This window comes from Polypterus senegalus, chromosome 7, assembly GCF_016835505.1.
Source record: "Polypterus senegalus isolate Bchr_013 chromosome 7, ASM1683550v1, whole genome shotgun sequence".
NCBI classification, from domain to species: domain Eukaryota; kingdom Metazoa; phylum Chordata; class Cladistia; order Polypteriformes; family Polypteridae; genus Polypterus; species Polypterus senegalus.
This window is the reverse complement of record NC_053160.1, coordinates 98,565,584-98,592,073: the sequence shown is the minus strand read 5'-3', so window position 1 is coordinate 98,592,073 and position 26,490 is coordinate 98,565,584. Positions and strand designations below refer to the sequence as shown.

The following is a 26,490-nucleotide window of genomic DNA, read 5'->3' as shown; positions in this document are numbered from 1 at the left end:
GCAAATTGCTTATAGTATTCTTCATGGATGCCAGTAATTTTGCCAAATATATTTTTGACAGAAAAAACTACTCAAAAGGTAAAACAACACTTATAGCAGTCAATATTTTTATTAAATTAATAGTTACCAATTTCTCCAAACATCTGAGGAAAATTAGAATAATCATATATATATATATATATATATATATATATATATACATACACAGTATATAATCTACACTATAATAATACCTGAATTTCTTAAAGAGTGCCAATATTTCTGGACTTGTCTGTAGCATGTGTTTGATTGGTCTTTATACCAAAATTCAATGTGTGCCCTATTAGGGATGTACATTATGTATCAGCTACGATAATATCTTTACCGTTGTTTTAACAATGTGGAAGCTAGCATTATCGAGTATGTCATTTTACAAAAAAACAATCAAAAACACACATTGAGAGCCCACATATTTGCAGGGCCAGATGCGATTCTCAAACGAGAATATTCATCTGGGGACAACCCATTAAAAAATCTGTAGTGAATAGTGATTAAATCCTGCACTTGAAAAGTTACACCAACTGGGATTCTTCCTAAACACCGATCCACAATTCATACAGCACCTTAAGTATAAACTGCCAGGGTTCAGGAAGAGAGCAAAAGAAAATGAACAAAACACAATGCTGACTGAAAATAAAAAGCTAAAATTACTGTTATCGGTTCAAGTGTTCAGTAGCACAAGAGACAGCTACTTAGTTCTACATGTTTGAGAAGTGTGTCTGTCAGCTACGATATCTTTGTCATTTTTGACTATTGCATCATGTTGTTGCCCTGTTTGTTTCATCAGGCCATGATCTTCAGCTCTCTCTGGATCGGTTCGCAGCTGAGTGTAAAGCGGCTGGGATGAGAATCAGCACCTCCAAATCCGAGACCATGGTCCTCAGCCGGAAAACGGTGGAGTGCCCTCTCAGGGCCGGGGGAGAGATCCTGCCCCAATTGAAGGAGTTTAAGTATCTCGGGGTCTTGTTCACGAGTGAGGGAAGAATGGACCGTGAGATCGACAGGCGGATCGGTGCGGCATCCGCAGTGATGCGGGCTCTGCATCGGTCTGTCATGGTGAAAAAAGAGCTGAGCCGTAAGGCAAAGCTCTCAATTTACCAGTCGATCTACGGTCCTACTCTCGGGGCCCGGGGAAGACTCAGGACATGCTGGAGGGACTGTCTCCCAGCTGGCCTTGGAACGCCTTGGAATTCTCCCGGAAGAGCTAGAAGAAGTGGCCGGGGAGAGAGAAGTCTGGGCCTCTCTTCTTAAGCTGCTGCCCCCGTGACCCGACCTCGGATAAGCGGAAGAGGATGGATGGCATCACTATATGTCATAACAGCAAACAGAGTCTAGATTAGCATTGGGGTCTATGGATATACTGTGTGTTAAAACGATGCAGCTATTGTGGGATGACATGCTTGCATTTCCAATTAGACAGCAATATTAAATTCCTCTGACGTTAACAAGAAAAGTATGTACCTATGAAAGATAAGTTTCTTAACCAGTGAATGATGGGGACAGACACATCTTCAATTCAAATGCACAGTTTTGTGGGAATGACGTCTGACCATACAAATGGATACCAGACATGTGGATTACAAAACACAAGATTTTTTTTGCATGGACATTTTCTACATTCTTTAGCACTGTCCAGTATTAATCACCTATCAATAACATTGAGTTTGAATACTCAATCTTTAATTTCACCATGAAAAAGTGAGATTCAAAATTTTTCTCGGTCACCTATACAAACTATGAGGGGTAAGAAACATTTAAAAAATATATCTTTTGGGTGGAGTGTCCCTTTAAATATGCTGTTTCCATTTGTGTTGTTGTTAAGAAACAGTTAATATCCTTAATAAGAGCATGCTGGAACTAGTACAGTATGAGACATTTAGAAACATTATTTTTGAAGACTGGAAAATATTGTCTATTTATTGTTTAAAAAAAAATCCCAAAAAGTACTGAGATATATTTTTTTTGTCAATATTGTATATACCTATGTCAGATATGTGGAAACATCAGAATCAGGTCACATCTGAGACATTGTGAAAAGGTGGCATTATATTTATTTGTAGCATTCAAGAATGCCATGATACAGTGATTGTATAATCTTGCATCTTTACATCTGTGAAAATTCAGATTTGTTGAGTGTGGTTTGGGATTTGGATTTAGAAAAAAAAGGTTTAAATAGTTTGTAAGGTCACATAGATCTGTTAATTATTTAACTATGAAATTCTCCTTAGAACCACTAAACATACCAAAAACAGTTATATTTTATGTCATACTACTGTACAATAGTCTCCAGTACCATGGTGTTTCAAAGAAAAAAAAATACAGACACAGCTGTACTTGAGGGATATTTTTCAAGCCAAATTTTTTCTTCACAAACATTGAAAATATGAAGTGGGACACAAATATTCCTGGAATCTGTCAAGCGCATGGCAGTAGGAAGTAGTTACCAACTATGCTGCTAAGTACAGTATCTGATGCGTACAGTCTTGCCTATTAGACTGACAAGTGAAATTGTGTTTTATAATGAAGCTAAAATGTATCAGGGTACCATATTGAGAAGAAAGCCTAAAAGCTTTCCGAATATGTCCACTTTGAAGTAGCAGAGGTTTCAGTTAAAGAAAATATGACTTTCACATTTCTGATGCATGCTCATGACAAAAAAAGTAAACTAGGAAAAATAAATTTTATCATAGATTCTTGGTACTATTTTCTCGAGGTAAGGATGACTTTTTTTTGTTTGCTTCTCTAACCATAGGAGGATCTGTGGGTGAAGTTATGACAACAACAATCCCCTAACCCCTTGCCCTGCGCCAAGCTACATTCTGCTTATTACTCTGCATGAGCCTCTGCAGTTATCATGTTTTGCCATGGCTTGTAATAACAGACAGATGTGTGCTCAAATAATATTATTTTCTTTTATCCTCAACAGTCCAAACTTTTTGCCTATTACATTCTGCGTTATTTTACATTACCTACAATGTGAGATTTGCACTGAGAAGCAGCATGGTGAAAACAACACATTGCACTATATACAGTACACATAACAATATATCTGAATGGATTACACTATTCTGCATTTTTAATAAAAGCCTTAGACTTTTGAATGATCCAAGCCACATGGACACCGTTCTTTTCATTAAAAAAAAGGCAGAGCATGTGATAGCAGATTGAAGCACCACAAACTAAGTATTGATTTTATTTAATGCATGATGACACACTTGTTGAACTCATAATGAAAAAACGGAGGACAACTTTTATGAATGAGTAAAGTCACCGATAGCAATCAATCTGTAAATAAACAGAATATACAGACTCTATGCAGACCCTGGCACTGTAAGGTAAGAATGACAGCTCTAAGCTATCACTGTGCCTGTGTTATAATCTATATATATAATTCACTAAGGCAAGACGACCATGGAAAGCACGCCGGAAGGGGCGTGGATTCACTAAGCCGCCCGACAAGTTAGACACCTATGGCGCGCGCAGGAAGGAGCCACGCCCACCAACTCCAAGACCATTGGATACGACGACAACTCGCAGAGCCACGCCCACCAACTCAGACGCGAAGACACAGAAAAAATGGCGTCATTTATATTCGTCTGTTGTAGAGTCAACATGCAGTTCCGACCCATGCTGACTGTTAATAGAGGCATGTTTCTCGCGGAGGTGAATCGCCATATGCAGCGTGTAAAACGGTTTGCGAGGGGTATCCCATGGGATCCTTAAAACATTCCTTTACAACTGAGGTTAAAACACAATAAAGTAAGCAGTCTTTAAAAAACGAGTTTTCGGTTACGACGCACGACCGCGTGCACCCTGGCAAACTGCTTTACACGGTACATACAGCAATTCGCATCCGCGACAAACATGCGTCTTCTTAGATGCTCCTGCACTTTGTACACACACCCCTCCCACTTTGCTACTACCGTGGTCGGGTGTCTTGGTTGATTATATATAGAAAGGCAGCCAAAACCGCACAGAGCAATGAAAAGTCTACGTGAGTCACAGGTGCATCTGGACTGTACAGACGACAACGATTCGAGTGACGAGTTGGAGGTGGGCACATGAGCAAGCAGTGCATACTGAGCGAAATCAGCAGACTAGCATGGCCGGAGGGCGGAGTGGATGTCCTTCTCCTCTCCTCCCGTTTCACCTTCCGCGCCACACGGACGATTGTGTGTTGGTTCGTTCCGTGCACTGGTTAAAACCCAATGAAGGAAGCAGTCTTTAAAAACCAATAAGCCCTGTGCCTCTGTTTCATTACCGTCTCACCTGCTTCACCAATGCAGGCCCCGCAACAGGGCAGTCAACCAGGTAACCAAAGTCTTTGGGTTCAGGGAGGAGTATGGTTACAAAGCTGAAACTTAAAGGAATTGACGGAAGGGCACCACCAGGTGTGAAGCCTTTCGCTTCATTTGACTCAACACAGGAAACCTCACCCGGCCCGGACACGTAGAGGATTGACAGATTGATAGCTCTTTCTCGATTCTGTGGGTGGTGGTGCATGGCAGTTCTTAGTTGGTGGAGTGATTTGGCTGGTTATTTCCGAAAACGAACGAGACTCCCACCTGCCAAATAGTTACACGACCCAACAGCGGTCGGCGTCCAAATTCTTAGACAGACAAGTGGCTTTCAGTCACGTGAGATTGAGCATTAACAGGTCTGTGATGCACTTGTATGTTCGGTACTGCATGCGCGCTACACTGAATGGATCAACGTGTGTCTACCCGGCGCGGGGAGCCGTGCGTAAGCCATTGAACCCCATTCGTGATGGAGACCGTGGCTTGCAATTGTTCCCCTGAGCGAAATTCCCAGTACGTGCGGGTCATACGGTCGCACTGATTACGTCCCTACTCTTTGTAAACCACCCGGTCGGGTGACTTGGTGGATTATATATAAAAAAGCAGGCGGAACCGCAAAGAACAATGAAAAATCAATGTGGAAATCGACTGAGGCGATGTTTGGAAAATTAACAGTCAACGTGACTCACAGGTACGTGTGGACTGTACACAGGCAGCGACTCAGGTAGGGAGTTGGGGCGGGCACATAGCGGGCAGTGCGTACTGAGCGGCGCCGTTCAACCCGTCCCCGCTTTGGAAGAAGAAGGCGGCAGGCTCCTCCGGTTTTCAATCACGGACAATTGTATGTTGGCTCGTAGCGTGCATTGTTGCAATGTTACTTTTCTTGGTGGTTTATTAAATTACGGATTTTTCAAAAGTTTATTTTTTCCTCTGTGCTTAAAAATCATTTAAACAGCGGCCTGATTATGCGGCGTATGCTACGCCGCGGGTTGGCTAGTACCTACTAAACTTCATCCTTATTAAATTTGTATAAATAGCCATTGCTAAATTGGCCTGTGTGTTTGTGTGTGTTTTCACCTTGTGACAGGCTGCCATTCTATCTAGAGATTGTTCCAGCCCTATATTCACTGCTTGCTGGGACAGGCTCCAGCACTCCTGTGACCATGCCCTGAAGAAGTAGGTTAGGAAGATGGATGGATGTCTATAACATCTGTTAAGTTCTTTTCATTTGATTTCATGCTACAAGTGTGCTAAATATTCTCTCACAGAAGCACATGCATACAACCTTTGTAAAATAACAACATAGATTTGAATATAGTGAAAGACTGTAAGCGATTGTGTGACCTTTTTTTTAGTTGTTGTCATCAACAGGTACATCTCAATAAATTAGAATATCATCGAAAAGTTATAGCAGTAATTCAATTCAAAAAGTGAAACTCATATTATATAGATTCAGTACACACAAAGTGATATATTTCAAGTGTTTGTTTCTTTTCATTTTGCTGATAAAAGCTTACAGGTAATGAAAACAATTTGTTATCTCAGAAAATTGGAATATTATATGAGACTAATAAAAAAAATGTTTAATACAGAAATGTTGGCTGCTGAAAAGTATGCCCATGTACACACTCGATACTTGGTATGGGCTCCTTTAGCATGAATTACTGCATCAATGCTGCGTGGCATAGTGGTGATCAACCTATGGCACTGCTGAGATGTTATGGAAGCCCAGGATGCTTTGATAGCGGCCTTCAGCTCATCTGCATTGTTGGGTCTGGTGTTGCTCATCTTCCTCTTGACGATCTATGGGGTTTACTGGTGTGGCAGGAGGCCAGACCCAGCCGGGACACCCGGAAGGTGGTCTATACGTCCCCTGGACCACGAGGGGGCAAAAGCCCTGGATAATGAGGTGACCACGGGGACGGAGCAGGGAGGCTCAAGCCCATTGGGGCCCATGGCCACCGCCAGGGGGTGCCCCAAGCATCATGGAGCCCAGGAGATCAGCTCTTCCACCACACCTGGGAAGGTGGAGGAAGGACCTTCCAGGGATGCCTGGAGTACTTCCGGGTGTTCATGCGGCATTTCCGCCACACCAGGAAATGCCACCGGAAGAACGTCAGCGAGTACCTGGAGCACGTCCGGATGACAATAAAGGGGGCCGCCTTCCTACAGTCGGGGAGCTAGAGTCGGGAGCTGGAGATTGACGAAGCTCCAGTGACAGGAGGAAGAAAGGCGGCCCATGGACATTGGAGAAGTCCGTGTGCAAAGGTGTTTGGTGCAGGAGCACTGTGTACTGTGTGGGGCTTTTGAGTTCATTAAACTTGTGTTTTATAAGATACTGGTGTTTGTCTGATGGTGTTCGAGCGACCTCTCACACTGGAAAATGAAATCATCTCCATAAAGCTTGTCAGCAGAAGGAAGCATGAAGTGCTCTAAAAATTTTGTGGTCAGCAGATGAACTGACACTGTACTTGATAAAATGCAGTGGACCAACACCAGCAGATGACATGGCTCCAAAAATCATCACTGACTATGGAAACTTCACACTGGACCTCAAGCAACTTGGATTCCGTGCCTCTTCACTCTTCCTCCAGACGGTGGGACCTTGATTTGCAAATGAAATGCAAAATTTAACTTCCATCTGAAAAGAGGCCTTTGGACCACTGAGCAACAGTCTTATCCATTTTCTCCTTAGCTCGGGTAAGATGCTTCCAATGTTGTTTCTGGTTCAGGACTGGCTTGACACAAGGAATGCAACAGTTGTAGCCCATGTCCCGGATACATCTGTGAGTGATGGCTTTTGAAGCACTGACTCCAGCCCAATCCACTCCTTGTGAATCTCCCCCAAATTCTTGAATGGGCTGTGCTTCACAATCCTCTCAATTCTATGTTTATCCCTGTTGCTTGTGCACCTTTTTCTGCCACATTTTGTCCTTCCACTCAACTTTCATTAATATGCTTGGATACAGAACTCTTTGAACTCTTAGCTTCTTTAGAATTTACCCTTTGTGGCTTACAGTCCTTGTGGAGGATGTCAATCACTGTCTTTTGGACAACTGTCAAGTCAGTAGTCTTATATGGCCTATTAAACCAGACCGAAAGACCATTTATTGGCTCAGGACACCTTTGCAGGTGTTTTGGGTTAATTAACTGAGTGGAAAGTGACATCATAAGTCTACAATATTGAACTTTTTCACAATATTCAAATTTTCTGAGATACTGAATTTTGGGTTTTCATTAGCTATAAGTCATAATCAGCAAAATGAGAATAAACACTTGAAATATATCACTCTGTCTATAATGAATCATAATATACGAGTTTCACTTTTTGAATTGAATTACTGAAATAAACTTTTTGATGATATTCTAATTTATTGAGATGCACCTGTAGTTGTCTACAATACAAAAAGCAATTCACGTCTAGATTATCAACAATCAGCGTCAGTAACAATAATTGGCAATAATTTTCCAAGTTGAATTTATGCCCCTGGCACTTGCAGTTCCAGCAAGACATTGGGGATTGTGAAATATTTTGTCTACCATATGGAGAGAACAGAGGAGTCCAGCAAATTGAAAGGTGGAGGTCTCATGGTTAATAACAACTGGTGCAACACAAGGAACTTAAGTGTTTTATCACACCACTGCTTACCTGATCTGAAGCACCTGAAGACAATTGAATACAGACCATTTTATCTTCCCCAGCAGTTTGCTTCAGTTATTGTCATGGCTGCCTATATTCCACCTGAAGAAGACACTGACACTGCCCAGATGGAACAGTACGAGACACTCAGTTGTCACCAGAATTTTAACCTGGATGATGCCCTCACCATGAAGATTTCAACAAGGCTAGTCTCACAAAGGTAATGCAAAACGTTTATCAGGAATACATGTTCTCCCAGAAGTTATAGGACGCTGGATCACTGGTAAACTCCTTTTAATGATATCTATAAAACACAAACGGTGCCTCCTTTGGGCAAATTCCACCATCTTTCTTATGCCAAGATTAAAAAAAAAAAAGTTAACCATGTGAACTTTGCTCTCCTTACAACTATGGCACTATAACTATAGCCTCTCCAACAATTTTCAATAATTTTGAGAATCAAACATTATGATTCAAAAGTAAAAATTTTTATTGGATGATAATATGAAGATAAGCCGAAATGTCACAACGGATTCAAATTATAGAATAAGCTGTATCACTTACATTTTTTTAAAATCCAGAGACCAAACGCCAAAACTACACCTTTGAGAGATAGGCTTCAAAACAATTTTCAGTGGCAATGAAGAAGAACACACTTCACAATATTTTCACCACCTTTCCATCAATCACCCCATGTCTCCGTTTCCCCTCAGGGCTCTAACTTCTGACATCAAGCCCCCGAACTTCCCCTGGCAGGTGGATAGTTTGAGTAGGGTAGCACACCTGTCTGTTTGTAATGCAGGTGTCTTAAGATGATCTCAAGATGGCCAGAACCATCCTGTGGAGCAGAAGGACAAAAACTCTCTTTGCCGGCTTGTACGTCTCTGCTCGCACTATATGTCTATTGTTTTGAGTTGCTCTAACACTAAATTACTATTCTTTCTGTTTCCTTCTGTAAAAGATACGAGCAAAACCAACATTGACAAGCAGGAAAAAATAACAGCAGCATAACTTAAACATAGTTTAACATTGTAACTAGACACAAGTATATTATGTGCATGATCTTAATATAGTGTAATATTGTAACTAGACAGCAGTATATTATGTGCGTGGTCTTAATACAGTGAAGGTCAGGATGCCAGCCAGACGTGATATGATGGCAGATACTGTAGGTGTAGCTGCTTTTCTGGAATATGCCTCTACTGCAGTGGATTATAAGATTTACAGAGTACTGTACCATAACATTACCGCAGCATAACAGCTATGTGTGCAAACTTTACCTGATAAAAACTTTTATAAAAACCTCAGTTTTTTCAGTTTTTCTGGAAATGCACATAGTTTAATGTCTTAATGTTTCATTAAATCAAGGCATAGAACAAACAGACAATGGCAAATGAAAAAATAAGGAATCATTAAGTGTTCAAAATTTTATTTAAATTTTTGATTCATCAAAGAAGCTACCTTTTGCTGATAAAATAGCCAAACTGTGGTAACCCATTTGATTCAGAAAGCAAGTCACCAACTCTGCCTCCAGCAAAAGAACCCCAGAATATCATACTTTCTCCTCCATATTTGACAGCTGGCATCACACATTGAGGAAACATCCTTTCACTAATTCAACAGTGTACAAACACCCTGCATGATTAACTGAAGATTTCAAATTTTGATTCATTAGTACATAAGACTTTCTTGCAGACTTGCTTCGTCTCATTTCATTTGATAATTGCCGTTTCCTTGCCATTATCACTTTGATTTACAATTTTCTACAGTACAATATTATCTAAGTGGCACTTCAGAGGGTGTAGTAAAACCATCTGAACTCTGCCTTAAGACAGACAGAGGGAGTTGGGACAACTGTGTTAATGTTTGTCTTCAACTTGCAAGACTTAATTTACTTTAATTGCTGCAGAACTTCTGTAGATTGTAACATATTTGTTGTTCTCTGAAGAAAGCCCATTTGTAATAATCTAGTATTTCCCCTTTTTCGGTTTTTGCTAATCTAAACTTTAAATTTAAACCTCTGGAAGTTTACTTAACTTTTCACCAATTTAGGTCATTCATTGCATTGTTCAACTGATTAAATCTGAAGAAAAACTGGAAAAACTGAGGTGTTCTGAATGTTTGACCAGTAGTGTAGGCTTTCTTTAGGAAAGCAGGGTTATGACAATAGACAGGTGAGCGATTATACTGTCCTTTCAGGTATGTGTATATATATATATATATATATATATATATATATATATATATATATATATATATATATATATATATATATATATATATATAATGCTATGCAGTTGGTTCAAAAACCAGCTTGATGGGTTGAAAGGGTTAAAGATGGAAGCTTAAATCACGCATGAGGTCATATGTTGAACAGACCAATCAGAGACCATTCTCCAGGACGTGTAGAGTGTTGCTGATTGGGAAATGTTCAGGTTCAACTCTGATGACAACATTAATGGGTTTATAGAACCTGTAACTTTCTATATAGAATATCAAATGAATGAAACAGAAAAAAAAAACTCGTCATCATCATCAGTCTGATCCTAGGCACATGTGGCAAAGCCTGCAGACAACAGACTATAATAAAACTACTCCCAGTGAGTGGCTGAAGACAAGGTAAATAACTTCTGCATATGCTTTAATGTGAATACTGTTAACTACAGTCAACGGTACAACATAGATTACAACAGGAAAACAATTTGGCAAGGAAACTGTGTTCACTTTGTCAGAACAAGACATAAAGACAGCTTTCAGAAAAAGTGAACACCACGAAAGCAGTAGGTCTGGATGGCAATCCAGTATGTGTTTTCAAGATCTCTAATGATCTTCAGCTTCGAAGGACAAAGAAGTGTTGAAAATTCCGCCACAAAGCATTATGGTTAATGTGCAAAGGATTATGTGAGACAAAACAATCAAGAAACCTCAACTTGAACTTGTATATGTAGTCTTATCCCTCATTGACCCACACCAATTAAAATATTGCAAATTAAGAACTTGAGAATGAAAATGCAGAGTGAAAAATTAAAATTCAATAAGCGGTAAGGGGCACCAGTGCTCATTTGTATTTAGCTTTTAATTTTTGAAGCTTCGAATTTGTTCAGGCTGAAAATGAATATCCAAAAGGGTTTCCCTTTTTGAGTTTTTGTTTAAATGTTGTTACATATGTAGTGCAAACTCAATGGAAAAGAAAATATGATGGAAATATTGAATTTTCTTTTTACAATTTATGCATGTGATGAAGAAGAAACAAATATTAAGCATTGCATTTTTGTATTAATTATGACACTGACACACCAAGATGGGTATGGGAAATAAAAAGATGAAATTGAAATGAAATGAAAATTAAAATAAATGTTTCTTACATGTGTGGAAAATTAGATTGCAAATGGTGTTATTTCATTTTATTTTTAATGTTTGCAACATCCTTGCACATATACATTCAAAAATAAATGGCAAAAGAGAGATTGCATTTTCATTTTATAATTATTTGTATTTCATTTTTTGCAGAAAATACCTCCCATACAACAGTAGCTTCTTTTTTGTACTATGGCACAAAAGACAAAATAAACATCATCAATGGGTGCTGCAAATCAAAAATTACACACTGAACATGCGTCTCCCAAGATTGTGCTTTTGATCTTAGCACTGTACATTCAGCTCACCATTATAAATTTATTGATTTCTGAAATATTTAGACATTTTACTTCAACCTAGAGAAGGAATAATTTGATCGCCTAAGCATTTGCCTCAGGAAACTTGTCATTGTGGATGTTTCCACCATTTTCTACCCATGCCTGTTGGATGAGTGTGTGAAGCAAAGAACATATGCAGACTACAAAATCCTTTGCATCCTGGTTAAGGGTTTATATGGTAACACAAGTGGGCTGCTTGCAGAGAAATCTACATGTTTTACTCCAGTTTCTGAAGGACCAATATCCCAGTTCCTCTAACTGACATAAGAGTATATACATGGCATTTTTGAAGCTGGGTTTCTGTGAATAACTGGGTTATTAAAGCACATGAAAATGCGTTGATTGACTTTAGAAAATGAACATTATGTTTATGTGATTTAAAAACATTAGTTGGACTTTTTTTTATTCAGTTTAATGTAGGGATGCTGATATCCCTGAAGAACTATGGGTTTTTTTCATATAATTAATGGTATTCATAGCTTTACTGAAAATCAATTGTTATTCCACAGTTTCAAGTTTAAACTGCTAAGCTAAAAGCAGCAATTTAACAATCAACAGGAGGAGGAACAGAAATGAATTAGTGGCACAACTAAAAGACAATTTCTTTGAAGAGTGCCAGCTGTTTGTCAACTATTAAGACAGTTTTTTTTTTTTGGTAAAAACTCTTCAGTCAAAAAGAAAATGAAGTATATAAAACTAGCCAACCCGTGATGTACCATACGCCGCATAATCAGGCCGGCTTTGTAATGATTTTTAAGCACAGGGAGAAAATGAACATTTGAAAAATCGGTAATGTAATAAATCAGCAAGAAAACCAACATTGTAACAATGCACTGAACGAACCAACACACAATCGTCCGTGACTGAAAGCTGGCGGACCACAATCGCACCTTCTCCTGCCAGACGGAGGGATGGGGGTGCACGGAGAGGAGTGTGGAACGGGAGGAGAGGAGAAGGACGTCCATTCAGCTCCCTCCGTCATGCTAGTCTGCTGATATCTCGTTCAGTATGCACTGCCCGCTCATGTGCCCATCTCCAACTTGTCACTCGAGTCGTTGTCGTCTTTACACAGTCCAGATGCACCTGCGACTGACGTAGACGTTTCATTGCTCTGTGCGGTTTTGGCTGCTTTTCTATATACGGTAGTAGCGAGGTTGTACAAAGGGTAGGGACGAAACCAGTGTGAGCGTATGAGTCGCACTTAGTGGGAATTCCAAGGTTTGCAGTCCGAATGGGGTTCAACGGCTTACCCACGCATCTCTGTGCCGGGTAGACACACACTCAATCTCATGCATAACTATTTATTGAATGCTAAACACTTCTGGAAAGACACGGTTGTCTAAAACAGGTTGGTGCGAGAATGCAACAGTAAGTGAATGAAAAGATGGAACTCTGGAGAGAGCAAAATACAACACAATAGTGAACCCGCGGCATAACAAATGCCGTATAATTATTTATTGATGGTTGAACACTTCTGGAAAGACACAGTTGTCTAAAAAGGGAGGGTTTGAGGATACAACAGAAAGTGAATGAAAAGATGGAACTCTGGAGAGAGCAAAATATAATTGTTCGTGAGTGATGAAGACGCATGTTTGTCGCGGATGCGAATTGCTGTATGTAGCGTGTAAAACGGTTTGCTATGGTGCACGTGGTCATGCGTCGTAACCGAAAACTTGGTTTTTAAAGACCTCTACGACAGACGAATATAAATGACGCCGTTCCTTCTGTGTCGTCGCGTTCGAGTTGGTGGGCGTGGCTCTGCTAGTTGTCGTCGTATCCAATGGTCTTGGAGTTGGTGGGTGTGGCTCCTCCCTGTGTGCGCCATAGGTGTCTTACTTGTCGGCGGCTTAGTGAATCCACGCCCCTTCCGGCGTGCTTTCCATGGTTGTCTTGCCTTAGTGAATTATATATATAGATAATTATGTTTACTGAAAACACCCCAGACTGACAAAAACTTTGTTTTATCCTAAAGGTAAAACAAATCAAATCTTTTAGTTGAGTTTATTATCAAAACAAAAATACACAAGAAGCACATTCTCTTCAAAATACATTACAGCAATTTAGGTTAAGCCAGACTAAAATTAAACACTAAAACAGAATGTCTGTTATTGGTTTTAATTGAAAAGGACAGATTCCAGTGTAATTTTTTAAAAACTGTATAATGGGCATTAAAGCTTGCATGTGCTAGGTCCAATACTAAATGGCTCAAGCTGTGATAACAGTTTAAAGACGTTACAGCTGTTGGTTTGATACTGAAATCACTAAAAATAGCTGAGTGCAACTCAGTATTTATTTAAGCAAATTGTGCTTAATGCTGAGAACTCTCAACAGTTTGGATTACAAAAAGTTACCACTTTCTACATTTATTTTTTCTGCTTCATAAACTATTATTTTACAAGTATAAAAAATTAAATACTGATCATATTTCATGATTCATTAATAACTTGATCACTAAACAGCTGTTTGGAGATACCCTGATATAAAACACTGAAAAAAAGATACATTTCCCTAGTAAAATTTTATTTATGCATTACACACATATGAATTAATCTGAAGATTTTCTGGAAACATATTGCAAACTGTCTCTTTAAATTATGACATTTTATTTATTATTCTTTAGAAAAAAGGAGCATACCGATATGCTCAGGAGTTGGTCATAGTTCCATGCTCAACTTATTAATATTTTGGCCAGAAGCCAATAGACAGATGGTCTTGTATAATCGGGGTTCCAGGAATGCTCAGGTAGCATCTCACCATATATGTGTAAAATCAAGTGATGCTTTGATAAATCAGCCAATGATTTAAATTGGCCAATTTTAACTACAAAAGACTTGATCGGTGACTGGTAAATTGGCCAAAAAACTATATTATTTAGTGTCTAATATTTAAGCTTTGGGGCGGCACGGTGGCGCAGTGGTAGCGCTGCTGCCTCGCAGTTAGGAGACCCGGGTTCGCTTCCCGGGTCCTCCCTCGTGGAGTTTGCATGTTCTCCCGTGTCTGCGTGGGTTTCCTCCGGCGCTCGGTTTCCTCCCACAATCCAAAGACATGCAGGTTAGGTGGATTGGCGATTCTTAATTGGCCCTAGTGTGTGCTTGGTGTGTGGGTGTGTTTGTGTGTGTCCTGCGGTGGGTTGGCACCCTGCCCAGGATTGGTTCCTGCCTTGTGCCCTGTGTTGGCTGGGATTGGCTCCAGCAGACCCCCGTGACCCTGTATTCGGATTCAGCGGGTTAGAAAATGGATGGATGGATATTTAAGCTTTATAGTAGGGATGCACCGAAATGAAAATTCTGGGCCGAAAACGAAACCGAAATTTTTGGATGCACTTGGCCGAAAACCGATACCGAAACCGAAAATGGCTTCATTAAAAAACATGTTTAAAATATTTTCTTTTTGTTTGTATTAAAAAAACTACAAATTAATTAAGCAATCAAACTTTTATTGATAATAAATAACAGTAATAAGGCTGTTTAACAATAACAAAACTAAATAAAATTTCTTTCTGTAACAAAATTGTGAAAAAAAAATGCTAGCTGCTTTTTTACTTCAATTTTAAATTACTGTACCAAACAATAGTGCACAAACAGAAGAAAAATAAATAAATCCAACCTCTTACTGTAAACAACATAACTATACACACTAAATTGGTCTGCTTTTAATTTAAGCAAAAGAAGCAGGTTTATCTTTATGAACAAAAGTTTTTCAGTTTTCTGGCTGAAGACACAGTTCCTCTTCTCATGAAGAACATACTGCACTGAATAAAATCACTCAGTCTGTGCTAGCTTTTAGTGCCTTCTGAATTGTGCAAAATATTACCTGCATTAAGCGTTTTACTTCAATTTTAAATTACTGTGCAAAACAACATTGCAATAACAGAATAAATAAATCAAACCTTTAACTGTAAACAACATCAAATTAGGCTGCTTTTATTTTAGCAAAAGTGGCAGATTTCTCTTTATGAACAAAAGTTGTTCAGCTTTCTGGCTGGAGAGACGATTTCTGTTCTCATCAAGAACATGAGATGCTGTACTGAATAATCTCTCACTGTCTGTGCTGGTGCTTGGGGCAGATAAGTACTTGCGCGCAGTCCATGCAAGCAAAGGAAAGCGAGCTTTGTTAGCGCCAGTAAGTCAAGTGGATTGTCACTTCTGCCAATGGGTAGTTCAGCTAGATAGGTTGCTACTTCTTGTGAGGCTAAGCTTGCTCTTACACGCTGTGGGTTGGGGCGCTTTCCTGTAAAATTTAGTCAAACATATCAAGCGAAGGAATGTGCCTCATCACTTATACGTGACCGTTTCTCAGGCACAGTTTGCTCTGTTCTCCCCGTCGCGACTTGTGCTTCACCAGAGGTTTAAAGAGCCGTAAGCTCTGTTTGCACCATTTCGCGTACATCCTGCCTTTTCTCATCATCAAAGTAATGGTCTTTAAAGCGTGGATCTAATATTGTTGCAATGCCGTAAAGAGGGTTGGACTCAATGTCTTGGAAGCGTTTGTTAACAGCCTCCAGTAGAGTTTTTAGCTGTTTTACGCCATGATCTGTTTCGCCTCTTTTCCAAGCAGGCGCTTCAGTGCTGCGATCAGTGGAATAACTTCAGCAACAGGCGCTTGAGCTGAGCTTATTTTGGTTAACTGTTGAGCAGGCGAAGAGAGACAATGTTTTCCACCAACATCCACTGATGTGCACTCAAAGTTGCTGACAGGTCGTGATCTGTCATGTATGCAGCTAAAACCCGCTTCTGTTCAAGTAATCCTTGCAACATATAGTATGTACTGTTCCAGCGAGTGGCCACGACTGAAAACGGCTGGTCATCTAAAGCAATGAATTCCATTACTTTCTCTGTTATGTCACGTGCTTTAGCACTGTCATTTTACAAATTTCTTAATTTTTGAAAAATGTGGCAACCGAGGGTGTTGATGTGCTAGTTGGCTTAGTTTTAACCAACGTTGTTTGACGGTATTCCTCAAATTCAATTGCGTGTCTTGACTTAAGGTGGTGTATTAAACCTGTAGTCGAAAATGTCTTTGCTGTTGAACCCCCTCTTGAAACTTTTGCAGAGCAAATGTTGCATATTGCAACTTTGCTGTCCTCATCTGAAACTTTGAAGTGCTTCCAAACCGCCGACATACTCCGTGTTTGATGCGTAATGACAGCGCGAACGAGACAGGAGGATGGGAGAGGCGTGGCGACAATTTCGGTTTTATTTTGGCGTTTTCTTACGTTTGGCCGAAACCGATAATGCTATTTCGGCCGAAAATTTTCGGCGGCCGAAATTTCGGTGCATCCCTACTTTATAGTAGTTTAGTTGAAGGGCTTCTTTATGCAATGTATTATACTAGTTGAGCCTGAACACGTCTTTTTTGCCACATGAGAGATCAGCTAGGCAGACTTTAGCACAGAGAAAAGAATACTGGCTCTTATATTAAAGTGGAGTGATAAAATGAGAAAACAATTTCAGACAGGTTGTCACGTGAAATTAGACAAACACAAAGAAAAGCTGCTGTAATAAGTTCAGACATTTTTATTTTGTCATTTAATTAAAATAGACACAATTTGTTTGAGTGTGATAGTGAATGAGCCTGGATTTAGTAAAGTAGCTCAAATTTTCAATTAGATAAAGAACAGAGAAGATGACTTTGAAATTGCTGCATATTAAAAAATAGGCTTGTTAGCTTAAGAGTAAAATATGTAAATTTTATTTGTAAACTTGTATGTTAGCCTTGTATCTTCTTGATGAACATCTTATGAAAATTTGATTAGATTTCTTTAGTATAGTTTTTATTATTTATTTATGTGTCACATAGTATAAGATTTGGTAACAAACAAGTACTGCATAATTAAAAATGCTAGCCTCTATTTATAATTTACCCATAAGTGCATGTGCAGTTAGGCCCATAAGTATTTGGACAATAACACCATTTTCATAATTTTGGCTCTGCACACCACCACAATGGAATTGAAATGAAGAAATAATTACATGATTGAAGTGTTGACTTTCAAAATTAATTCAAAGGGTTTAACAAAAATATCATATTATCTATTTTGATACTTGGTCCTCCCATTTTCAGGTCTCAAAAGTATTTGGACAATTAACTGACAAACTTTTCCATAGCCAAGTGTGAGCAGGTCCTTCGTTATTTCATAACTATTAGGCAGGTAGGAGATTTGGAGTTGATTACAAGTTTAGAATTAGCATTTTGAATCTATCACTTGAATCTATCACTATCACAACTCTCAATATGAGGTTCGAACTGCAGTCCATGCAAGTCAAAACAGGCCATCATTAGGCAGAGAACCCAAAACAAAACCCATCCAAGAAAAACAAGACACACCAGAAGTGGTCAAATTAACTATCTTGTACATTTTTAAAGCAAAGGAATGCAATGGTGATCTCAGCAACACCAGGAGGCCTGGACAACCATGCAAGACAACTGTGCTGGATGATCGCAGAATTCTTTCTTTGGTGAAGAAGAAACAATTCACAACATTTACCCAAACCAAGAACATTTCCTGGGAGGTACTTCTATCATTTCCAAAGTCTAGAATCACAAGAAGTCTTACAGGAAAGTAAAGATAAAGGGTTTACCAAAGGTACAAACCATTGGTAATCCTCAAGTACAGAAAGTACCGATTATATGTCCCCAGAAAACAGTTTTAAAAATCCAGTCTAACTTTGGAACAGTATTCTTTGGATAAATAAAATTAAGATCAATAAATATCAGCAATGGAAAAAGAGTACAAAGAAAAGGAAAGAACAGCTCATGATCTGTAGCCTAATACATTATTTGTGAAACATGGTGGAGGGATTGTTATGGCATGGGCATGAGTAACTGCCAAAGTAAGCGGGTCACTAGTGTTTGCTGATGATATGACTGCTGACAAAAGTTGCAGGATGATTTCTGAAGTGAACAGGGCTATATTGTCTGCTCAGATTCAGACAAATGCTGCAAAACTGATAGGATGACGCTTCATAGTACAGATAGACAATGTGCCAACACATACTGCTACAGCAAGCCAAGTGCAATATTCAAGTATAATATCCTTCAAAAACCAAGTCAGTCAACTAACCTCAACTGAACTGGACATGTATTTCACTTGCTGAAATCAAAACTGAGGGCAGAAAGTTCAACTAACAAACAGCAGCTGAAGACAGCGGATGTAAAGGCTTGGCAAACCATCAACAGGGTGGAAACCCAGCACTTGGTGAAGGTCATGAATTCCAGACTTCAGGCTGTTATTGACTGCAAAGGATTTTCAAATAAGAATGGAAAATGATTGTTATAATACTTTTGTGCCCCAGAAAATGGGGAGAATGTGTAAAAATGGCTGTCTTTTCTATATGGCTCATACAATGTTTTTGTTAAATGCCTTAAATTGTAACTGCAAGTCTACACTTCAATCACATCTTGATTGCTTCATTTCAAATCCAATGGAATGGTGCACAGACCCAAAATTATAAAAATGGTATCATGGTTCAAATACATATGGACCTAAATGTATTACATTTAAGCAGAGTTTTAAATTCAATTAATTGAATCAATGTTTGTGAATATATTTTTTTTTTCATTAAACAAATGGTAAAAACTACAAAATTTTTAAATTAAGCTTGGTTTAAGATAAGTGCATTGCACTTATGAGTATACGAGGTGTGGCAGGAAAGTAATGAGACTGATTTTTTATTTACCAAAGTTTTTATTTTTTTCAAACATCAATGTTATCCCCTTCAAAGTAGTTCCCTTGGGCAGATACACACAGATGGAGAAGTTGTTCCTACTGTTGGTAGCAGCGCTGGAAGTCGTCAACCGGTATGGTCTTCAGCATGTCCGTTACACTCTTTTGGATGTTTTCTAAAGTCCCGAAATGATGTCCTTTGAGGACATTTTTTAGTTTAGGAAAAAGGAAAAAGTCACACGGACTGAGGTCAGGTGAATAAGGGGGCTGGGGAACCACAGGAATGCCTTTTGAGATCAAAAATTCTGTTATGGAGAGGGCAGTTTTTCGGCACCATTTTGGCACAGACCTTTCGCATGTGCAAATGTTCAGTCAAATTTTGATGAACGGTAAATCTGTTCAAATTTAATTGTTCACTCAACATTCTTAATGTTAAACGACAGTCTGATCTCACAAGAGTGTTCACACGTTCGATGTTTTCATTGGTTTTCGAAGTTGAAGTCCTCCTGACGGTGTTCATCTTCAACGTGTTTTCTGCCTTCCAAAAATGATTTGAGCCAGCGAAAAACTTGAGCTCGGGATAAAGAATGTTCCCCATAGGCCTGTTTTAACTTTTCAAACGTCACACTTGCCGTTTAATGGCACAATGTTGCTCCAAATTCCGCTGTTCTATTTTGCGTGGCGCACAACCAAAACACAACCGCTAATAGCAGTCACAAAAATCACGTAGTTAATGGAAGGAGTTGAAACTCGCACTGAGCTATGGGAGGGTACTGATACACGTGCTCTATCAAGGACAACAGCGCAGCGTTGCCAGATCGCTTGCAGTGTTGCCAGTCTCATTACTTTTCTGCCACACCTCGTAATTATGAAAAGCAATTTATTTTTTCATTCTGCATTTATTAAAGATAAATATTTTCTGCACAATTTAATAGTTTTAAAGAAGTATGCATTTTAAAGGATTTTTATTTTTTTTTAGCATCTTTATGGTCACTGAACCATAAGAATACAGAATTTTGTTTTGTTAATAAAAATGAAGAGGTAACGTGGTCAGAAGTTTAATTATAAAAATACAGAGCATAAGACTGTAATATAGAACACAAGGCTTAAAAAAAAATGCCCCTGATCAGAGTATCATTAGTAACACATATGTCAATGTCTATGATTTGAAGTGTACAAGCAGAACATGTTACTGAAGACCAGTTCACGATGAGGGAGTGAATTAACAATCACTGTGTTTTGTGTATTATTATCAAAACATGCAATAACTTTGCCTGCAAATCTTAATTTCTTAATGGCAGCAAATAGCATCATGGCAGGGCTGTCAGTTGAATATTTAACTGTAAATCTTTTCGTTTTTGTGTATATGGTGGCACATTATTATCTAATACCACTGAGTTCTTAGTGTATTCCAAATGTCAGTTGTGAGTGCAAGCATTCTGGATGTGGTCAGATGGATTCCCAACTTTCGTTTCTTCTCAGCAAAATGTTTTTCTATGCTGGCAACAGTGCTTCTGATATACTAGCTCAAAATACCTACCGAATGCTTTTGCCATCAACCACATTGACTAGCAACATGTCTATCCTATCAATGTACACACAGTGTAGGCACATTGCTTTTGTACTTCAGCACAGAACTGCATAGTTTAAAACAAACATCATTATATTTTTCTAAAAAATTCTTCCAAACCAGGCTACGTTTGGCACAGTTTATTTTTACTAAAGTTGATCTTCTGGCTTCTGATTTAAAAAACCTATAGCATAACTTCTGAACTACGTAACTATTTAAATGAACAACATATTTCAAAGTTTGTCTATTAGATATTGCAATGCAAAAAAGCAAATTATATTCCTACCATAAATTTGTAATTGAGAAGATAATCTAGGCTAATATAAAATAGTTTAATATAACATTGGTTTGTCATTAACAAACTGTACCTAACCCCAACACAATATATTACAAATCTGTTTAACTGTAAATCTATATGTATGTAATGCTAAGGGTTGTGCCTCTCTTTCACACTACTACTCGAGATCCACTATGGCTAGAACTTTGGTTCTGGCCTTAATTGAAACCTTATGATGTGATACATGCTGGTGAAGTAAAAAAAATGGATGTTATCATCATTCCCATCTTTCCTACAGCAAACACCATAGAGAAATTGATCAAGAAGGTGACATGACAGAAAGAAAAAGAATATCAGCAACATCTGATGAGTGTGAAGCAAATTCCAGAAGTCAATTACAAGATAGGAATAGGAAGAGACAGCTTTGGCATCCAGTCAGCCGGTCAAGAACACGTGGCGTAGCAACTTGCTAGGACTCAAACTACGAGTGGAACATTATTCTTGGGAGGACTGGAGGTTCCCCATGTTTCTATTTAAAGTTAAATATACTATAGTACTGACACATGAAATAATGAAAATGTTGTGATGTGTAATTTTTTTTACAAAAATGTAAGATTTTCCAACTCAGTAGTCAAAATTAAAAATATCCGTTGAGCTACAAATTTCCATAAAGGTGTGAGCTAACTGTTTTAGAAGAAATATGAGCTCTGTTTGCTTTCCCAGCAGTACTAATCTATAACACTTTTGGCACACAATACAAAATACAATTATTAAGAGAAAACAAACACCTCCTGCTCGCCATGGTGCAATACCCATTAAACCTAACCAAATTCAGCCTCATCTTATATGCAACCTCTGACTTAATCCCCAAATTCCTCCACAATTTCATTTTTTGTATTTCCTCTTTGCGACAACAGAACAGCAAAAGATGGAGCCAGTATGAGAGCACAATTTCATGTACTTGGTAAGATCACAAATTTAAAAATCAGTCGCAAAGATATGGATAGAGTAATGCCTTTATAGCAAAATTGTATCTACTGATTCAAAAAACAGATAAGTGAACAAAACAATTCAAACTTCCTACATGCAGCAATGGACTTTTATCTGGCTGCTAATTTTGCTGGCAGAAGGAGGGAAAATGTGACTGAAAAAAAATTTTAGGACTTCCACACATATTGAGAGCATCCAGGTCTTCTCATGTCTATTCACTTTCATGTGGGAAAAGCAAATGCAGGATAAAAGCTTGAGCCGATTGACAAATAGTATGAAGAAACAGTTTATACTTGCCACCAATAGATCCCCCTGCTAAAGTTCTTACAAAATCTTGACAAGAGATGCTTCCCTCACTCTAGCAACCAAACAATAAAAATGTGTAGTTTATTCAACTTAACATATAACTTTGAGCAAAATGATACAAAAAACCTCTCACAACAAGTTGACGAGCTTCCATTTGTGTAATTTTTGCAGGTATCAACTACCAGACTTTCACCTACTCCAATGAATCCAAGTTATGGTGTCAGTTTCTCACATTAATCCTTACATTCTCACATTAATCCTTACACTGATGAGCTTTTTTATTTTACAAACTGCTACAGAAAAAATTAGACTTCCATTTGTTTCAAACCAGTTTCATTAAATTTGACTTGCATGTATGGAATGTTTTTTGATTTTAATAAAATAAAATATAAAAAAGAAAATTAAACTTAGTCACTCCACCTCAAACAGATTTCCACTGATGTTATGATAATGCCAAGGCAGATTTTTTTCAGACACGTAAAATTATGTATCACTGCAGCGGAGTAAGAAATACATACTAATGAGGCAGCACAAATGTTTATTTTCAGTTGATTTAATGTGAAAGCACTTGTGAAAAAAATGTTCAATTTTTCATTTTTGATGAACTCTGTATTATTAACCTTTGCCAAAACAATACACTGTGAGCATATTGTATTGCCCCTGTGAATACTCTTACCCTTCGTAAAAAAAAAAGTTTAGACAACTATGTTATATACCACAAATTATTTTGTGTGTTCAGTTATCAACTGCAGACAAAGATTAAAATATAATACAAGTACTCCATATAAAATTTAAAAAATGCAACCTATTTTAGTCCTGTACCGAGTCTCAACTACTAAGCAAAACTCTTTGTATACAAAACTCTAAACTGAAAAAAAAGACATTGATATACACATATCTGTGGTACATAAAATATATTTCAAAAAGCAAATGTAAAGCAGGGTAAGAATTCTGAATTAGAAAAACTGCTGATGACTTACATCACCTACGCAGACAGGGTCCAGCGATGGAAGTCTATAAATGGCAAGACTGTTAGGGTTATCTCCACCTGTGGCAAGAAGTGTACGGGAAGGGTTCAGTTCAATGGCATGGATACCACAACCCTGTTGATCTAGTAAGACACTAGGTTGCTCTCTGTCCTTCAGCATCGGAATTTTAGTAATGTGGCCCGTCAGGACATCCACCACAAATAGCTGCAAAAATAGAAAATATATCACTTAAATTACAACAAATACAATAATTTACTAACATAGTACACATTTATTTCTAATATGATTATTTTGCTATGTGAACAGTAGTAAATTTTCTGTTGACTTTAAGGGATTAATTTATCATACTGTGTATGACAACAAAATCATTGTGTCCAGCTTGCTTATAACTCATACAGTGACAAGTGTTAAACTGTCACCACATAAGCCTATATATTTTTTTATTAATAAATGAATATTCAATCTTTGCTTTTGTCCAATTACTTTTTCATAAATATTTAAAATTTAACAGAAGAAGCCATGTAGATTGAATTCAGGAACAAAAGCCTTGGGATTAAAACAGGTTCCAGATGATAAAGCAGTACATTTAGCAATCATACGGTTTGTACTATATATGGATACCTGCAGCGGTTTCTGTGAACCCTAATTCCCCTCTAGTTGCCAGTGTAGATGTTTTCCACAGTCCATGAATTCAATCATACAGCAAGCTATTCAGCTGATTAATGTGTGATTAAACATATATTCATGAAACCACACTAAACTAGGAAATACAAAGAAGAAGAATCATGGCTCCGGCCAAGCCAAGAGTTACAACAACTATGGTATTAAATCATACATAAAAAGAACAAATTCTTAACTAATGAGAGCAGAGAATTGATCATTATCAATTAGGTAATATAGATGATGGATAAGACACTTGCAATTCTTCCAGCAAAAGGGTCAATATTAAAAAATTAAAAGATTAAACACAATGGCAATAATCTGTAATTTGTTTTAACTATCCTAAACAGAATTATATAGGCTTCAGAATTTTTTGTGTTATCTTAAGCTACTTACCGTGTTACATTTTGTTCCACATACCACTTGCCTGTGGTTGAGCCACTGGGAAGCAAAGACCTTATTGAGAGTACCAAGAGAAAATTCCCTTTCACGGAGAATGCCAGGAAGTCTTTGGGCAGCACAGCTGCGAAGTGTCTGCTGGAGACAACGTTCATGATGCTGCTGATGAAATTCCCTCCCTTTCAAAAAAAATACTACAGACTTCTTGACAGCCAGGAGATGCTTTCTTTTACATACTGATTGACCCCAGTCCAACTGTATGGAAAGAAGATGCAACAAAATAAGAAAGGTTAGATAGATTGTCAATTTCCAAAGTTTTTTTCATTTTAAATCATTTGGACATTTATCTTCTATAGTCTCATAAAGGCTAAAATGAATTACAAGTAAAATAAGCATGCTACAAGCGTACACAGACAGCTACTAGATTTACCACTCTATTGTTTCCAAATTGCCCTCTTTCAGTAGATTTAAACTTCATTTGTGTAGCTTTTAAAAAGAATTAAGGTAGATACTGCTCATACTTATTATTAATGCGCTCACACACAGAACACAACACAAGGTGATATTAATGCGCAAGGTCATTAAACATGGTATTAAGGCGAGATGTGTGATATTTTATTTTTGGAAATCATTTTAATATTTCCCATGACTTTTAAGTATCATTTTATGTTTTTTTAGAATTCAAAGGACTTTTCAGTACTGGATTTTGGTTTGTTCACTTTTCAGGTTTCCCAGGACCCATACAAACCCGGTGCAAAATTTGCTTTGAATGAATCATACTTTTCAACTTAACTCAGTAGATTTAGTGTTGGTATACTGAACACACTTAAAATCTATGAACAAGATTATTTCACATCAATGACAGGCTGGACTGCTGTAAAATAGAGCATAGCAGGCTCTTGGAGACTGTGTTTAATGTGGGTAATGACATCCTTCACATCTTCTACAACTCTGTGGTGGCCAGTGCGATTCCCTACACTGTGGTGAGCTAGGTAAAGTAAAGCACCAAATCAACATACTAATTTAAAGGGCAGGATCAGTTGTGGGACACACTCTGAACACCCTGTAGGTGGTAACAAATTACAGAATTAAAACAAAACTTAGTGCCATTATAAACAATGCCATTATAATCAATGCTGCATATCCTACCTCTGACACATTATTTGGCAGAAATGTGTCAAAAAACAATACTGTACAACACCTCGCTGGGACTGTAACTGCTCAGTTAAAAGCTTTTTCTTTCTTTTTAGTTTTCTGCCTTTCTTCATTCCATTGTGTTCAGACCATAGTGTGTTTGTGTGTATGTTTATCTATCAATCAATCAATTTATTTAATGAGCTTCCGTAAAAAGCCAAATCTTTCCTTGGGGACAAATAAAGTTCTATTTATCTATATAAAATGTTTCATTTTTTCTTTTTCTTTAACAATGAAAGTAAAACTACTTTACTAGGGTCATCTAAAGTATCAAATATATATTGGTAAGTACAATAACATTTTAAAATTACTTCAACACTCTTATCATGGTATCAGTTCTACAGCCTATATTACATTATTAGGTCACGTGTGCTTTGTGCTGACGTGTGCTTTGCAAACGCTAGAGTATGTTGAGAGTTGTTGGTTTGTTCTGTGGTGTGAGATTTACATTAAAAAATACATTTTGCTCTTAAAACTTGGGTTTTGGTTGCCTCTAAGGAACCGTGTGGGAATTTTAAAGCTTTTTCCCTTTAGAAGGGTTTTTTTGCTTTTTTCGCCGCACAAGAGCAAAAGTAGCTGGGTGTTTGGAAGTGTGCTTGGAAAAGTTATTTGTACTCGTACTTGTTCTTGTTCTTTTTCTTGTTATCTGTATATGAATTAGCATCGAGGAGGCAGGATAGAAAGCAGCAGTAACTGATATCGGCATTTGTAAATAAATAACCGCGTTGTCGTAACAGCGATTCCTTAGTTTAAAGGAAAAGAAAAAA

General features: G+C 38.0%; 1 protein-coding gene across 1 annotated transcript in view; it reads right to left on the bottom strand.

Moving 5' to 3' along the window:
* dcaf12 (DDB1 and CUL4 associated factor 12) overlaps nt 1-26,490 on the bottom strand; it is a 146,224-nt gene that overhangs the window by 76,124 nt on the left and 43,610 nt on the right. Inside the window, exons 2-3 of the mRNA XM_039759044.1 lie at nt 24,527-24,784; nt 23,462-23,674 (exon numbers count right to left, since the gene is read on the bottom strand). Of these exons, the coding sequence (XP_039614978.1) occupies nt 23,462-23,674; nt 24,527-24,784 (471 nt within the window). The remainder of the gene's footprint in view (nt 1-23,461; nt 23,675-24,526; nt 24,785-26,490) is intronic.